Below are 18171 nucleotides of genomic sequence, written 5' to 3'. Positions count from 1 at the left end.
CTTCTCTGAGAAGCTCAGTCCCCAAGGCCTCATTCCCATAGGCCCTCTCACCGTTTTTCTTTCCCTCTGGCTGAATGTGGCCAGCACCGGCTTTCAAGGCCATCAACTCGTCTGCAGCAGCCCGATGCCTTGCAGGGCCTCAGAGCTTCCTCCTGCCCATGACAGTGTGGTTTTGGTTCCCACACTCGGGATCAGATTGAAACTTGCCTCCGTGGTGAGAATGTGGGACAAAGAGCCTCGGTGGCCTTGGTGAGCAGCAGTCCAGGCCACCTGCTCAGCCTGGGGTGGGGAGGGGCTCTTCCTCCTTGACTGGTCCTTACATTCGCCTCTGTCCAGCCTGTCTGGGCTCTCCGAGGCAATGGAGGCCAGCAGAAGTCATGATGGGTCGGGAGTCCCCCTCGGGCCTCAGCCCTGCCCTGCCCCCTAATGTAGCACTTGGACAAGCAAATAAATGATCATACTTATTATTTATGGGTATGGTGAATGGGATGGCAAAGGCCGTGTCTTACTGATCACCAAACCTTAAGATATATCCTGGCAGCTAGTGGACCCTTGGGCTAAATGAACAGAAACCTGAATAAATAAATTTTTTTTTTTTTTTACCCTTGGGCAAAGAGGGCCATTTGCTGACCTCAGAGCATGTCATGTGTACACTTGTCATTTTTTCCTACTACAGTTTACATTGTTATAAAGGTCAGTGGATTTCTAAAATCCCATGGTAGGCTCTCTTGAGTTTTTCTTGTATCCCTGAAGTTCAGCTACAAATAAGCTAATCACTAACATTTGTTGAGCATTTACTCTGTTGTCAGGCACTGTGCTGAGTGCTTTACGTTCAGAATTTCATGTCAACCCTACAGCAGCCCTAGGAGATGAACGCAATTCTTATGTCTACTTGACTGATGAGGAAGTTGAGGTTCAAAGAGGCTAAATGACTTACCCAGGGTCCCACAGCTGGAAAGTGGCCATGGGATTCAAAGCAGGCAGTCTGACCACAGAGCCCCAGCTGGTTTTCTAGGACAGCAGGCAGGAGGCGAGGAGGATCTGGGCCCTGTGGTGCCCCAGCCTCATCTGAGGGTCCTCATCTGAGAGAACAGGATCCTCACAGCGTGGGCAGGCTGCAAGCAGCCCCTGAGGTCATGCTGGAGTGGATTCTGACTTGACCTGAGTCTGTTTGGCCCCCAGACCTGCTGAATAACCACATCCTGAAGTCAGCTATGTGTGCCGAAGCCATCGTTGCGGGGCTGTCCTTGGAGACCCTAGAGGGCACGACACTGGAGGTGGGCTGCAGTGGGGACATGCTCACCATCAATGGGAAGGCGATCATCTCCAATAAAGACATCCTGGCCACCAACGGGGTGATCCACTACATTGATGAGCTACTCATTCCAGACTCAGGTAGGCCAGGCCTCCAGGGTCTTGGCCCTGCCTGGCCCACCATCCCTTCTGCCATCTCTTGTGGCGGGGGTGGGGAAATTCAGGGATCTTTGGGCGACTTCTCTGCCTGGACTCAGCTCACAGCCTCTCGGCCACTGCAAATGTGTGGGTTGTGACCAGACTGATGCATCTTGAGCTTCAGGCATGCAAGTGCAGTGGAGAGGCCGTGGGGAGCATTGAAGGGGTCTGGGGACAGACACAATCGCAGAGGCCTTTCAGAAGATCTGCCTGCTGTGGATGGGCAAAGAGGGCCATTTGCTGACCTCAGAGCATGTGCTTTTTCACTAGTGCCCAAGCTGTCCCATGGTCACTGACCCAGTTAGAATGACTGAATGGACTTTGGCTTGTGTTTCATTCAGAATCCTAACCCCACTCTAGTCTTCCAGTGAGATCTGTCCATGAGTGAAGAAATCTCATAGGAAAAAATAAAATGTTTCTATGGGTGTGGTTGCTGGCCTTATCTACACCGCAGAAGCCATCACACAGACTGTCTTTCTCCCCAGTGTTAGAATGTGCCCTGACCAAGCAGCCCACAGGGCCTGGGACAGCGGCTGATCTCTGCCTAACTGAGCTCACCTCTCCTCCCTCTCCTCCTGACTGGTTAGATTTTCTAGGCGACTGTTCCCCTGATGACATGAGCCCGCTGGGCCCCAGCAGTGTTTAGAGGGGTTGTTGACTCACGAGATGACATTCCTGCTGATGTATGTCATGCCCTGGGGTGGATGAATGATAAATGAAAACAGCATTTTTAACTTTTGAACCCACTTTCTCCTTCCTTGTAGCCAAGACACTATTTGAATTGGCTGCAGAGTCTGATGTGTCCACAGCCATTGACCTTTTCAGACAAGCCGGCCTCGGCACTCATCTCTCTGGAAGTGAGCGGTTGACCCTCCTGGCTCCCCTGAATTCTGTATTCAAAGGTAACATGGGGAAGACATCCCCGTTGGTTTGTCCCTGGAGGCAGCTTCCCCACTCCTGTCACCTCTACAACACTCTCCGATTTACAGCACCCCATGGGACATTAGAACTTCCACTCAGCTCAACTAAAAGCAGATGTGACTTCAGCAGAAACTTCAGAGGCTCTGTTGTTTCATTAGGCAGCGCAGAGAATGCCTTTGGGGAGCCATTCCTCAGAACTCAAGACTTGACATCTGGGAGAGCAGAGCATTCCCTTGCCTTTCTATTTGCAGAGTCGCTTGCCAATGTATAGTCAAGAGGTCAGAGTGTGGGTACAGCTGAGCTGCAGCCACAGGAAGGCAGAGAAGGGGGCCAAGTTGTATGTGTGCCTGCCCTTCCCTTTTAGGGCAAAACCCCAAACACCCTTGATTATCTGGATCTTCTTTATTTCTCCATAGAAGATACCAGATGTTAAGGAATATTGGCAGTTCCACTTGGTTTCTCAATCCCTGTTTCCAAACTCAAGGACAGACAGGCTTTTTCACTGTATTTATCTCTCATCACTCTCTTCATTGCAGGAGCACATCTCTCTGGACTTAACCACACCCTTTCTTGCAGATGGAACCCCTCCAATTGATGCCCATACAAGGAATTTGCTTCGGAACCACATAATTAAAGACCAGCTGGCCTCTAAGTATCTGTACCATGGACAGACCCTAGAAACTCTGGGCGGCAAAAAACTGAGAGTTTTTGTTTATCGTAATGTAAGTTCTGGGTCCTAAGTCATGCTCCTCGGAAGCTCCATATTGTGGGACTTCTATTAGTGTAAAAAAAAATGTCCTCAATAAGCAGGAGTTTGCATGAGGACTGGTTGCTGAAAAGGAAGGAAATAATTTCTGGAAAAGTATTGATACCAAAATGAGATCCTGCAGAAGGACTGGAATCTCTTTTTCTGGAGGCCTTTGAGAATAAACCACACAATTATCCAACCTTTATTGTGAAGGAACAAGTCCTTCTTGAATTTAGGAATGAACATCTAGGAGGAGGGATGGAGTTCGGACTCCTTCTGAGCTTATGAGAAGAGAAGCCCCCTAAACTAAAATACAGTCCTCCTTGGTCCAAAAGATGCCTTCTTTCTTCTGCTGTATCTTCTTTGTTTTCAAACCCAACAGTTACCCTGGAAATCAAATAGGAAGTACAACTCAACACAGCTCTTGCCTGGGATCCACCAGCACCATTTGACTAAAGATGGCTATCATCTGTTAAATAAATAAATGGGTTCAATCTATTTATTTGAACATTGTCAATGGACCTCATGTGTAACTGATATTCTCATTATGGGGCCTCTGTAACTTTGTTGGGGCCTCTCTAGCCATTCTTTCCTTAAGGAAGACCATTTATTGAGAAAATACATCATTTTATCCCAGCCTTAATAACCCACCCCAATATATACTCCTTCATCTTCATGGATGATGACCCTGCTACATGCTCTGAACAAATCAGGAGGCCCCTTGTGGGAGGATAACCAGTCCTTTCTTTCTCTGTCCCTCTTCTGTGCAGAGCCTGTGCATTGAGAACAGCTGCATCGCGGCCCACGACAAGAGAGGGAGGTACGGGACCCTGTTCACAATGGACCGGGTGCTGACCCCCCCAATGGGGACTGTCATGGATGTCCTGAAGGGAGACAATCGCTTTAGGTAATTAGTTCCATCCCCGGGTGGGGCTTCTGCCCAGTGGTCATGCTGGAGTGGGATGTGGCGCCCCAGCTACTTATCAAGCTTTCTTCTACCTTAGGGATTCAATTAACACTAGTGGTGCACTGCTGTGACCTTCCAGACTTGGGATGGGGAAAAGGGAAGGGTCGCCTTGAAAGCTTACATTAGGAAGAAGGGTTACTTCTGAGAGTGTAATCCTCACATGCGTGGGAAGCAGGGAGGGGGGACTACATTTTTATGACTGAAGTGCAAGGAAAACATCACTCGCTCATTGTAAAGCTCCAAGTGAGCCGAGAGCACATAGTTTACAGGGCATGATGAGTCTCTCACTCTCTGTGCAGTATCTGTTTATTGCAACTGAAGCACCCTTGTGAGTTTGTTTTCTTGCCCTGCTATCTCCATTTCTGACTTGCTCATTCACCTCGCAGTGCTGTCACATTGAATGTTTCCCTGTCACTGACTTCAGCCACCTGCACAAGGGCCTGGAGACCACACCCCTCTGCCCTCCCAGAATCATATCCCTGGAGGCTCAGTTAGTCTCTGGGTCAGCCATACCTCTGTCCTTTCTTTACCACCTTTCTCCCGTGGCCTCTGACCTCTGGCCATTTAACAGAGCTTAGCATTTTTGCTGGGTGGAGAGGAGATGGAGCCTAGAATCGCTCCCTCTTTGTACATAGGGAGAGTGTGAAAACCAAGGTGTGAGCATTCCAGTGGTCTGGGCTCTACTATCCCCAGTGGTGAAGTATTTAAGGAAAATACCTCTCGGCCCCCAGGACAGATGACATTTTCTGTGTGTGTATCTACAGCATGCTGGTAGCTGCCATCCAGTCTGCAGGACTGACGGAGACCCTCAACCGGGAAGGAGTCTACACAGTCTTCGCTCCCACAAATGAAGCCTTCCGAGCCCTGCCACCAAGAGAACGGAGCAGACTCTTGGGTAAAGACCAACTTAAGTACACATCTCCACTTTTCTAAAGTAATGATCCCTCAGGGCCCCAGCAGCAAACAGTTGGCACATTAGGGATTGGCTTGAAGGGGTTTAATGATAGGACTATTTGTGGAAGAGTGGGCGAGATTAAAGGAACTAGCAAAGAATGAGGCCAACCAGGGACTAGCAACCCTGGGAAGCCTTTACTACCCCTAGGCCTGGGAGAATGGGAGGATTAGAGCAGGAACCAGGGAGGTCATGGGCCTTGGACAAGGGCACAGAACAGCAGCCAGAGCCATGTGCAGCCACTGTCAGAACCATGCAAGGAGGGTCACTCAGCGCCCCAGCCTCCCTCTCTCCAGTTGCCATCTGGATCTCTCGTTGGCTGATGCAAGAGCAGGAGGGAGCCCACTGATGCAGTTTATAGAGCTCAGTCTCCTGGGCAGAAGCCAGGCAGAGAGGAGTAGAAAAGAAGTGAGGGTGGCTGCGACCAGCCCAGTCACTGAGGCATGTTTCCCGCTGGAGACCTATGAGCACAGTGATAATGAAGCCAGTTACCTGCACTGACAATCCCTCCAGACAAAAGCTTTCCCAAGAAGTTAGTCATGGCTCTGAGAGATCTAGCTGAGGATGTTTGGGAGGGGATCTAGTGGTTACAAGTGGCTAAGAAAAATGAGGAAGGTAAGAGTATCTTGTAGCCTGTGTTGTGAGGATTAAATAGGATGCCACACACAGCGCCAGGCACACAGCCCTGGTCAATAACAGCCATGACGATGGGGGCGAGTGGAGCGGGATTGGGAGTTGCAGTGGTTAGCTCAGCTGCATGCCTGTGAGAGATGCTTCCGCTCTCACAGAAAGGTGAGACTGAGGAAAAGGAGGAGGAAGAGGAAGGACCTTGACAAACCTTGGGGCCCACATTGTCTACACCTCCCTTCCTGCTCTCGAGCAGAATAGAAAGTTCAGGTTGCAGGCAGCTCCAAGGTGAATTTGTGTCATGTTTAATTTTCTTTATTGCTAAATGAATGCCTGTGTCTGTGATGCTGACGTATATTCCTAAGGAGAGGGGAGAAGTTCATTCTGAACATAAACTTCTCAACCTCTCTCTGTCCGGCAAGAATGGAATATTCCCCAGGTGGCCCGAGCTGGCTTGGCTTTCTTTCCATTTTCAATTATGTGGGAGTTGAGGAGGGGGATGGAGAAAGCTTCCCTAACACACCCTCCCCCTGGCCTGAGGCACCCCTGGGGGACAGAGGGTGTTAAAGGTTGGTCCAGGTGTTAGAGATATTGAAAGGACATCCCATGCACCCCAGGGGTTAGTGTGGCTCTGCACTTCCAGGCAGTATTTTGTGGAAGGGGAACCTTGTCAGCTCCGGGTTGTGGATGTTTGAAAATTGGTTGGTACCCAGTGGCTCCGTCCTCTGGCACTCATGTGCATTTGTCAATAACCAAGTGAACTCTCCAAAATACATTAAAACTTCCTCCCTTCTCAGTTTCAAGATGCTGGAAATAGCTATTCATAAGCCCTGGGGAAATTTAGCCATTTGGCTGGTAATGGGAGTATCCGAGATGAGAGGGCAGCTGGAAACTTTCGGAATGACCTCCCACACTTAATTTGGGAAATGCCTGTGCACCTTTATGGGCAATCAGTGCCTGCCCCAGTTGCTGGAGACACTGATGTGGGCTGAAAGGAATGCTGAGACGTGACGAGGAGAGATGCTGCAGAGGGAATATCCCCCTCAGCCCTGACCTCATCGGCTCCGTGGCTCCTCCACAGTACAGCTGTCTACTCTTTTAAGTTCTCCCTTCAGGAAACAGCCGTCTCAAACAGAATGAGCATTTGAGGGCAGAATGGGTAAATATTGCACTACTGTGTTATAACCGTCGGGAGCCATGCTGATGATGAAACGTCCCAGATGCCGGTGCTGGAAAGGTCCCTAGCTTTCCAAGCAAATATTTATCTCATGGAAACATGAGTCATACTCACAGAGGAGTATGGATTAACTCCTTCTCAGCAGCCAGGGAGCCCAGCATCCCAGAGAGCATATTTAACCCAGAAGCCCACTGACTGCAGGGGCAGATTTGTGGTCATGAACATGTGTTTTGTATCCTCTGACCATTAGACAGACTGTGGGTCACAACGTTGAGTAACACTGGGAGCTTAATAAGTGCTTATTCCCTGGGCAGGGAGTTCTTCTTCTCAGGGCTGACCACTTACATCTTCTCCTCTGGGCCCTCCTTGACCAGGCTAATTACCATTCTTGGGATTAACTCTATCTCCTTTTCCCACAACCTGCAGGAGATGCCAAGGAACTTGCCAACATCCTGAAATACCACGTTGGTGATGAAATCCTGGTTAGCGGAGGCATCGGGGCCCTGGTGCGGCTAAAGTCTCTCCAAGGCGACAAGCTGGAAGTCAGCTTGGTAAGTGTCCTGCAAATCAAAGGCTGGCTGTGTCCTGCCACCAGGGCTCCAGGACATATCTCACCCCTGGGATGGCATTACACACCTTCAAGATGCAGCCCGAATTTCTGAGTGTAATTCATCCAAAGAAATGTGAAGAGGGTCTTCAGGGAAATCAAGTGAGATCGTAGTTAACATGAGTAAGAACTTCCAGATTTACATGGGAATAGAGCATCTGATTTGGCATCTGAAAGAGGCTATTAGATCTTCCTTCTGTTAAGGAGATGGTAGGCAACTAACGTGACTGAAGAGATCAGTCTCTACACTCACCCCATCCCAACCCCCTAAACCCAGGGGTTCACTGAGTTGTACCATGAACCAGACCATCCCAAGAGGCTTTTTGAGTTCTGACACTTGCTCTGTGAGCCCCTTGCTCTGCACATTGATGACATACATTCCACTTTGGAACTGCGCTAAGATTGTCCCCAGAGCAGATACCCAGCCGAGCTCCAGAAATCTCCCTGGCTGCACCTGAAGAGGCCACTGACCCCTCTGTGGAGGGACCACTCTTCAGTGTGTGGCTGGCTTCTGCTCTCTGCTCCTTTCTCCTGGTCTTCAGCCATCCTTTGCTCACCAGTTTCTCACCAGGAGTGTAGGAAGATGTGCAGGTAGGGAGGTAGACATGGGCATGACTTGTTTGACTTTAGCAGGTCGCTCAACAATCTCCTCATACCTGGTTTCAGATGCTGGGGTCCTGTCTGTCACAGGCTTCTGTGCCTCCTACCCCCTTGAGTCTGTCGCATGGACCCTTCAGGAAGGCCTGAGATAGATTTGCCCTGGGTGGGCCTCCTATGAGAAAATCTTAAGTCAGGCACCCAGGCAAAATGGAAGGAGACTTTTGCCCAGAGCAGGAAGCCTGGCTTCCATTTCCAGCTGTTCCACCTACTTAGCTTAAAAGAGGCACTTCTCCTGTCTTCAGTCTCAGTCTCTTCTTCTGTTGAATGGGACAATAATATCTACTCTCCTTATCATACACTGCTGTGAGGACTAAGTGGATCACACAAAAGAGCATTATGTAAATTGCAATGTGCTAAATCCACACAGGAGATTTGAATTAATCCACCACACTGAAGGTCTGTCAAGGGCAGGGACTGTTTCATTCACCAGAGTATCCCCAGTCTTACACAGGACCTGGCATATGAAAAGTGTTCAGTAAACACTTGCTGAGTGAATAAAATAAATGTGCTCTACTTTCAACCACTACTCTCTGTTTTTCCTTTAGAAAAACAATGTGGTGAGTGTCAACAAAGAGCCTGTTGCTGAGCCTGACATCATGGCCACAAATGGCGTGGTCCATGTCATCACCAATGTTCTGCAGCCTCCGGGTAAGTGTCGCATCCCCACTGGCTCTACAATCAGTCCTTCTCTCCACGTGGCAGTTGGTGGAGAGAAGAAAAACTGTTCCAAACAATGATCAGAATAACACGTAATTGTGATAGTTAAACTGTGCCTATGTGACTGATTGCAGAGTGAACTGGGAGCTGTTGGTTTTGAATGCACCACACTAAGGAATGTGAGGATGCATTGCTCTTTGTGGAGTTGCCCAGCTGTGTTAGCTCCCCTCGGACACAGCCCAGTTTTCTGTATTCATGTGGATGCTGTCATCGCGATTCCCAGCACTCCTCTTACAGCATCTCACATCAGTGTGTGCTCCTTGCCTCCAGTGCAGTTGAACCTCCATCCTGCCTCTCCTCATGTGTGCATTCACCTTTCTTGGTGCTCTCTCCCCATGGGCCAAGTTCTACCATGAGTTATGAAACATTATAGAGAAAACATGTCTTTGGAAATGTGAGCCAGAAAGCCCACCAGTGTCCCTCAGTCATGGTTGTTATGAATAACATGCTATTGGTTTCTCTCTGGTCAAACCTGCCTTTTCTTTCCTCTTCAGCCAACAGACCTCAGGAAAGAGGGGATGAACTTGCAGATTCTGCGCTTGAGATCTTCAAACAAGCATCAGCGTTTTCCAGGGTAAGATGCCTGCTAGATTTGCACCTCGCCTGAGCAGCCTTAGGTCCTCTGTTTGGGCCATAGAGGAGCCTCTCCAGCCCCTGTCTTCCTTGGCTGCTCCCCAGGACTCTCTTAAAACTTCTCCCCACTCCCACTGGGGCATCCTCAGCCCCAACCTGTGTCAAATTCAGAGTAAAGAACCCAGGCAACTCCTGGACTTTCATGGGCCAAAGCACAGGCTTTCACACAGAGGCCTCTGAGCCTCAGATCATGGGGAGGTCACTGCTGGTGAGAACAGACACACTCTGGAAGCCATCTGCCCAAGAGGGCAGCCCATCCCAAGCTCATCTTACAGTGGCCAGGTCTGCCCTGAGCCCGGGCCTCTGGGTCACTTTTCTGCTGTCCATGGCATTGCCCATCGTGGGTGAGGCTGGGGCTCTCCTGGGCACTGTGTGGATTCTGGATACAGGGATACTGGGCTTGCTATGTGTGTGGAGCCATCCCTTCCTTGCCCCAGCCTCACCTCCCTCTCAAACCCTCTCTGGCTCTTTCTGAGCTTCCTTTCCTGCTCCCCAGCTTGCCCAGTGCTCAGTGCCCTGCTTGGCTCTTTTGCTGCTTTGGGTCAGGTGGAGCTTCGTGGGAATGTGAGGTGCCTTACAGAAGGATTGCACTTCAAGAGGAGAGGCTGCAGGGAGCGGTCCTGAACCCAGAGGCCTGGAGCTTACCGTGTCACTTCACTTTTGTACACAGGGGTCTCCTTAGTGCCCTCGACAAGGATTCTTAGCCCTGAACTCCTACTCCTGAGGCCACCCCTGTGCAGCCCCAGCTCCCTCAACTCTAGGCTGTAGTCTCAGTGGGAGAGCCTGGCTTGGGGGTCTCCTAGGAATGTCCACCTGAAGCCACACTTGATAGGGGCTTGCACAACTTATGTCTGCCAAGGCCACCTGAGGAACTCCCCAGGACCTATAAGTTCCACCTTCCCCTTTCTTTTCCTCACCCCAGCATTTTTTCTGAGTAGGGGTGGCAATAGGCAAAGCCATCATCATAAGCAGGTGCAGGTATAACTTTCACTAGAAAACCTGACCCCTTGTGTTTTCTTTCAGGCTTCCCAGAGGTCTGTGCGACTAGGTAAGTCTGGTCTGGGTTTGAAGTCATTGCAGACCTGTTTAGGCCTTACCCCCAAGCAAGCCCAAGCCTGCCATCTGCTGTATGTAGATAAGAACATCATGGTGCAGTAAAGCAAGCCTGGCCTTTGGAGTCAGAACAGCAGGGTGACTTGGGGTCAGACCCAGAACACCCCATTTCCTTCTCCGTAAGATGGGGATAATAAGAGTAACAACCTTTTAGGATTAATGTGAGTTTTCAGTTTAGGGAGTCTGGGAATATTGCAAAGGGCTTGGCAGGAGCCCATCGTGAGGATCTAGTTCCAAATTGATAGGTACAGAAAACCAGAACATCAGGCCTTGAGTAAGAGTGAAGGTTCACAAACCACAAAGCACCTGCTATGTGCAGGAGAGCATGGCAGAAGGAGGCCGCTTGGCCCCGGTCCTTGAGATTCTGACAATGTCCTAGACAGACATGGGGAGATCTGCACCTATTTGATGTTACAAACGTCTCTTTTTCAGCCCCTGTCTATCAGAGGTTATTAGAGAGGATGAAGCATTAGCATGAAGGACTACAGGAGGAATGCACCACGGCAGCTCCCCGCCAATTTCTCTCAGATTTCCACAGAGACTGTTTGAATGTTTTCAAAACCAAGTATCACACTTCAATGTACATGGGCCGCACCATAATGAGATGTGAGCCTTGTGCAGGTGGGGGAGGAGGGAGAGAGATGTACTTTTTAAATTGTGTTCCTCTAAACATGGCTGTTAACCCACTGCATGCAGAAACTTGGATGTCACTGCCTGACATTCGCTTCCAGAAAGGACCTATCCCAAATGTGGAATTTATTGCCTATGCCAAGTCCCTGGAAAAGGAGCTTCAGTATTATGGGGCTCGTAAAACATGAATCAAGCAATCCAGCCTTATGGGAAGTCCTGGCACAGTTTTTGTAAAGCCCTCGCACAGCTGGAGAAATGGCATCATTATAAGCTATGAGTTGAACTGTTCTGTCAAATGTGTCTCGCATCTACACATGGCTTGGACGCTTTTATGGGGCCCTGTCCAGGTAGAAAAGAAATGGTACGTAGAGCATGTAGAGCTCAGATTTCCCTATTGTGACAGAGCCATGGTGTGTTTGTAATAATAAAACCAAAGAAACGTACGTCTCGTGTGCATGGTACAGTGTGCTGGCCTGAGGTCATGTTCCTTCACACCTCAATTCTGCTCTGGAGAAGCTCAGCAAAGAGCCCCGAGGGATGGTTCTGGGGAGATTCCAGCAGCCAGCCCTCAGACACCCAGACAACTCATGGGGGTTTGAGCCTGTCTTTGCCCAACAGGTTTTTATTTCACCCTCCTCCAGCCCTGGGGTTTCAAGTTTTCCGTGTTCCCTTCACCCTGCACTTTATTCCTCTTATTACCTGGAAGTACCTTCCCTCCAGCATGGTGATCCCCTGCCTGTGTGCTGGACTTTTGAATCCTCAGCACCAACCTGTGAAGTGGTTGCCAGCACAATCCCATTATGCGGATGAAAAGGCCCAGGGAAGGGAGAACCACCGGCAACACATAAACTAGCTGAGCTGGGACTGCAGCCCATGCCTCCTGACTCTCAGGGGCCACCACTGACAACAGAACAAGTCCAGGTTTTCCAGGCCCATCCCCTCTGTGCCAACCCACGTTCGGATTCCTTCCCTGGCTCCTGTAATTGCTGGCATCTAGAATATCCTCAGCACTCTGAGAGGTGGTGTCATGTGGCTGTGGTGCGGTTGCCGCCTACCTGTGTGGCCTAGGGCCAGTCATGTGACCTTCCAGAGTCTCCTGTTCTGTAATAGGGAGATGTCTGTCACATCTACTCCATGGGTCTGTCGTGAGGATGAAATGAGATGATCTATATAAAATGCTTGGTACGGCATTAGGTGGCCTTATTTTTATCCTGCTGTCTGGGACTGCTCAGGATCAATGCACCTGAGAGCTTTTATTTGTGTCTTTCCCACAGGTGGGCTGGCCCACTTTCCTGGAGAAGGAGACAGACCTCCTTCCCACCCACATCCCCTGCTGCCAAGGCTGATTCACTCCAGCAGGCGGAGCTCGTTTCACTTCATGGAACCAATGACCCAAAGATAGATCCCCAGCACTACTGCTGGACAGTCCACTGCTGCTGGGAATACAGCAATGGTAGTGGCAGACAGAGGCCCTCTCTTAAGTAGCTTCCAGTCTGAGGAAAGACAGATATGACATCAATCCATTAAAATCATTCATCCATTGGTTCCACAAATATTGGTTGAGGGCCACCTATGTGCACCCCCATGTTAGACCCTAGGGAATAGACATGTCATTCTCATGAGGCTTCTCCACTGATGGGGGGGGAAGATAATTGTCAACCAGATAATGGCACTACAGCCTGAGTGTTCTTAGTGACTCTGAGGACAGCACTGTGGTTCTGTGACAGACAATGAAGAATTTGGAAGCAGGAATGCCCAGGAGCTCCCAGAAGTGAGAGGAGATGAGAGGAATGGAAGGAACTTACCTGGAGAGGAAGGCATCAGGCTAGGGGGCTCAGGGAGAAGGTGTCCTGAGAGGTAAAGCTTGACTTTGGGTGTGCACTCGGTCCCTGTCACTCTCCCATAGCTCTGTCCTGCTGTTCCCACCTCCCCGGCAGCCATGTGGGCTTGGACGGCTAATGAGGGCCTTGCTCATGCTGGGTATCCTATGCTATGCTTCACTTTGAGCACCCAAAATACACACACTGCACTTTACCAAGACGACCTCCTAAACCAAAGAAGTGATCAGCATAAGTTTTAAAGACCCTTAAATTTAAAGTAAAAATCACTACAGGATCCATTATAAATGCCAAACACTAAGATATGTGTTTCCACTTCTCCCCTTCATTTGTCCCTTCCACTCCCTGCCCTGACTTTGCCCCACCCCCTAGTAATGTGGGCTCTACTCTATTCTCCAAACTCTCCCTGGAGAGCAATACTCCTTGTGGTTGAGGACCAGGCGCAGCCTTCCTCTCCCACCAAAAAAAGGTCACATTCCCTTTTTTGGTTCCTAGCCATCCACACCCCTTCTTTTCTCATGAAGACTCAGGCTAAGCATTAATTATGGCTGCCATCTGGAGGATGGACCCTTAGAGCTGAGGGGCCAGCACTGTGTGTTTCCAGGGGTGGGTGATTTTTGGGAGGGAGGTGTGCCTCACCCCATCAGAAGGCCAGAGGGTAGCCCAAGCTAGAAGGAGGTCACCCAGGCCTTGCCTGAGCCCTCACCACTGAGCCCCAACCAAGGAAAAGGAAGGAGAGGAAGAAGGGGAATGGGCTCTTCTGTCTTTGCTGTCACTCTGGGAATACAAAGCCTTCTGGGATGTAGAGAGGACTGCAAAGACCCTCAGCACTGGGCCCTGAGGGCTCCCAGGATGGGGTATGCCTTTCCCACACAAGGGACAGGAGTGGCCTAAACGTGGCCACATTGGCCAACTAAGAGGCCAGCTCAGTCATGGGGCCAGAGAGGCCTGCTGTATTGGGCTCTGCACCTAAGTGCATTGTTTTTTCTATTACTTACATTGATACTCTGACACAGGTAATTACTATTAAAATTCTCATTTTACTGCTGCAGAAATAGAAGCGTAGAGAGCTAAAGTAGTTTGCCAGGTCACGAAATAGGAAGAGGCTGAAACACAAATCCAGCCCATTTGGCTCCCAAGCCCACATTGTTAACCACGCTTCTCCCTTCTGCCCTACTATACCAGAGGCCAGGAGGGGTAGCCAAGGCAGCCATGGACAAGCAGACATGAATGCCAGGGTGGTCAGAGGGGCTCAAAATTCCCTACCCTCCTGAGAAGCCCCTGCAGGCCAGGTCTCTGCTTGCACAGCCTAGACCATAACTTGTTTCTATGGTGCCAGGGCATTAAGAAGAATTAGCAATAGCCATGAGTGCCCCAGAACTCATGTCAGGAAAAAAAGAGGAAAATACCTCTGTGCTTGAAAGCATAATTCAATGTTATGCTCTTAGAAGAGCTGCCTGGAATATTATGCTCACAACTCTTTTCAAAGCCAGGAGAGAAAGCCATGGAATGAGGGATGGGCCTGAAGGCCTGTCCAGAGAAGTCAAATGAGGCCACCTTGGGCCATCCCTATCTGGCAGGGAAAGAAACTCATCCATTCCAGAAAGCCAGAGAGCCTGTCCAGAGAATAAGTGGTGGGTGGAGAGGAGAGGAGTCTGGGACAACCTCTACACACACGCACATGCATTCACATACACACACACACACGCACGCACACACACACACCCCTGCATGGGAAACCCAAGACACAGCCTTAGGCAGAGAAAACATGCACAGCATACCCAGTTGTGGCTGGGGAGAGGACTCCGGGACCTGGGGCGGAAGGCAGCAGCCGGGGCTTTGGCCTCAGGCCTGTTAGGGGAGGCTCCCCAGAGCTGCTGCACCCTATCACTCCTGCAGGCCCTAACAGTCCCTGCAGTGCTGGAGCTCGCCATCATTTGTGGAGGCAATGGAGGTCACGGAGACCTGAAGAATGAAGAGGCTGGGGAATTCAGTCTGAAGAATAGTGTCATAAAGCCTCTGAGACAATGTGAGAGAGTTTTGTGTGGCTAGAGAGGAGAGAGACAATTCCTCTGGTGAGAGGTTTGGGAGCCAGACTGTACTGGGCCTCGTAGGCTAAGTACTATCATAGTTAGTGTTAAGAATTTTAGACATTATCCTTAAGACCATGAGAAGCCACTGGAGGGTTTTAGATGGGGGAGGGAGATAGAGAGGGATGTGCAATGATCAGATTTTTTTTATTGTAGTAAAATAAACATGGCATAGAATTTACCATTTCAACTATTTTAAGCATACAATTCAGTGGTATTCAGTACATTTCCCATTGTTGTGCAACCAATCTCTTTTCATCTTGCAAAACTGATCTGTTCCATTAAACACTAACTCCCCATTCTCTCTTCCTTTTTGCCCTTGATAACCTCTGTTCAATTTTCTGTCTCTATGAATTGGAGTTCTCTAGGTATTTCATGTAAGTGGAATCAGTATTTGTTCTTTGTGACTGGCTTATTTTACTTAGCATAATATCTTCAAGGCTTATCCATACTGTAGTGTGTGTCAGAATTTCCTCCCTTTTTGAGGCTGAATAATATTCCATTGTATATATATACCACTAACTTTGTTTATCCACTCATCTTTTAATGTACATTAGGCTTGCTTCTACCTTCTGGGTCTTGTGAATAATGGTGCAATGAATGTGGGTATACAGATATCTGTCAGAGTCCCTGCTTTAAATTAGTTTGGTTATACCCAGAAGTGGACTTGATAAATCATATGGTAATTCTATTTTTAATTTGGAGGGGAATTGCTATAGTGTTTTCCATAGTGGCTGCATTATTTTGCATTCCCCCTGACAGTGCACAAGGATTCCAGTTGCTCCACATCCTCTCCAATACTTGTTATTTTTTGGTTTTTGGTAATAACCATTCTATTGAGTGTGAAGTGATATTTCATTGTGGTTTTGATTTTTGCTTTGTTTTTTAATAATTAGTGATATTGAGCCTCTTTTCATGTGCTTATTGGTCATTTATATTTCTTCTTTGGAGAAATGTCTATTTGATTCATTTGCCCATTTTTTAAATGGGTTTTTTCTTTTTTAGTTATTGCACCTTAGGAGTTCTTTATGTATTCTGATATTGATTCCTCATCAGATATATGATTTTCAAATATTTTCTCCCATTCTGTGGGTTACCTGTTTACTCTGTTGACAGTGTCCTTTGATGCATAAACATCTTTAATTTAGATGAGGTTCACTATATTTATTTATTCTTTTATTGCCTGTGCTTTTGGTGTCATGTCCAAGAAATCATTGCCAAATTTAATGTCATGAAGCTTTTCTCCTGTTTTCTTCTAAGAATTTTAGTTCTTACATGTAGGCCTTTTATTCATTTTTAGTTCATTTTTGTGTATGAAGTAAGGAAAGGGCCCAACTTCATTATTTTCCATGTGGCTACCTAGTTTTCCCAGCACCGTTTGTTGAAAAGATTGTCCTTTCTCCATTGAATGATCTCAGCACCCTTGTTGAAAATTATTTGACCATACAGGCAAGGGTTTATTTCTGGGGTCTCTACTCTATGCCATTGGTCTGTATGTCAGTCTTTATGCCAGTACCATACCGTTTTGATTATTGTAGGCTTGGAGTAAGTTTTAAAATTAGTAAGTATGAGTCCTTCAACTTTGTTCTTCTTTTTCAAAATTGTTTTGGCTATTGGGAATTCCTTGAGATTTTGTATAAATTTTAGGGTAGGTTTTTTCTATCTACAAAATATATCATTAGGATTTTGATATGGATTATATTGAATCTGCAGATCACTTTGAGTACTATTGACATTTTAATGATAGTAAGTCTTCCAATTCATGAACATGGGATGTCTTTCCATTTATTTGGGCCTTCCCTAATTTGTTTCAACAATTTTTTTTTTTGCAGTGTTCAGTGTACAAATCTTTCATATCCTTTGCTAAATTGATTCTTAAGTATTTTATACTTTTTGATGCTATTATACATAGAACTGTCTTCTTAATTTTTAATTATGTTTTTAAATGATTGTTTTGGTTTTGTGTGGAAAGTGGGTTGAAGTGGAGGGTAGGAGTAGCAGCTGGGAAGCCAATTAGGAGGCTGTTACAGTCATCCAGGCAAGACATGATGGAGTACCAGGGCAGTGGCACTAGAGATGGAATGACACAGGGGAACTTGGGACACATTTTGGAGGTAGAACAGATAGGACTTGAATATGGGTGGGAGGAGGAACATGAGAGAAAGGGAGAATTCAAGAATGGTACCAAGGTTTTTGCCTTAAACAGCCAGCTAAAGGGTTATGCCAATTTTTTTCTAAAATGCAGAGCAAGGAAGAAGCTACTGGTAAAAGAAAACTAAGAATCTACTTTGGACAGTTTGAGTTTGGAAAGCCAATTAAAAATCCAAGTGGGATGTTAAAAAAAGCTGTTAGATATTCAAGCCTAGAGTCAAGGAAGAGGTCTAGGCTGAGGTGGAGTGTTGGGGAGTTAGTAGATATAGGTGCTATTTAAAAAGAGTGACTGGATGTGATCTCCCAGGGAGAGAGTGTAGAGAAAGAAGAGAGCCTGAGACAGAGTCTTGGGTAGTTCCAGCATTTGGAGATCTGGAAGAGGAAGAAAAACCTGCAAAAAGGGTCTGAGAATATGTATATGGAATCCTAGAAGCTGAGGAAGGACAGCCTTTTAAGGACAAGCATCAACTCAGGTGAATTATTGATGTGTCTGATGGGTTTAGCCATATGCATGTCATCAGGAACCATGGCAAGAGCATTCTCGGGGGAGATGAGAGGACTGCCTCTGGGCTGGGAGGAAAGGGGGCAGGAGAGATGGATACATTTGCTGCTGTGAGTGCTTGAATGGATGCCATTTTTCAGGGATTGAGAACCCCACAGGCATATGAAAACGTGGAAATCTACTCGTTCAGTCTTACCCTTCATATCAGAATCAGCAGCTCCTTCTAAACCCCCATGCATGTGCTGCCATAGCCCTAAGGACTTATTTGGGTTAATTCCCCACTTCTTGTTTGGTCTTCCCTGCTAGGAGGTGAGCTGCTCAGAGGTACGTAGGGACTCCACCCAGTGCCTAGCACAGGGCCTGGCACACAGTACGTATTCAAAAAG

The 18171-nt window shown here is 48.0% G+C and overlaps 1 protein-coding gene across 3 annotated transcripts in view; it reads left to right on the top strand.

Moving 5' to 3' along the window:
- The window catches only part of LOC105467110 (transforming growth factor beta induced), a 34080-nt gene extending 22433 nt beyond the window's left edge, over window positions 1-11647 (top strand). For all 3 annotated transcript variants that reach the window (XM_011716497.3, XM_024788290.2, XM_011716498.3), the window contains exons 8-17: window positions 1183-1395; window positions 2217-2354; window positions 2950-3095; window positions 3892-4028; window positions 4853-4983; window positions 7271-7395; window positions 8657-8759; window positions 9323-9402; window positions 10485-10509; window positions 11007-11647. In XM_011716497.3, coding sequence (XP_011714799.1) covers window positions 1183-1395; window positions 2217-2354; window positions 2950-3095; window positions 3892-4028; window positions 4853-4983; window positions 7271-7395; window positions 8657-8759; window positions 9323-9402; window positions 10485-10509; window positions 11007-11047 — 1139 coding nt within the window. In that variant the 3' untranslated portion in view covers window positions 11048-11647. The remainder of the gene's footprint in view (window positions 1-1182; window positions 1396-2216; window positions 2355-2949; window positions 3096-3891; window positions 4029-4852; window positions 4984-7270; window positions 7396-8656; window positions 8760-9322; window positions 9403-10484; window positions 10510-11006) is intronic.
- Window positions 11648-18171: the final 6524 nt, after the last annotated feature.

This window comes from Macaca nemestrina, chromosome 6, assembly GCF_043159975.1.
Source record: "Macaca nemestrina isolate mMacNem1 chromosome 6, mMacNem.hap1, whole genome shotgun sequence".
In the NCBI taxonomy this organism is placed as follows: Eukaryota; Metazoa; Chordata; class Mammalia; order Primates; family Cercopithecidae; genus Macaca; species Macaca nemestrina.
The sequence above is the reverse complement of the archived record's forward strand: the minus strand, read 5'-3'. Positions and strand labels throughout refer to the sequence as shown.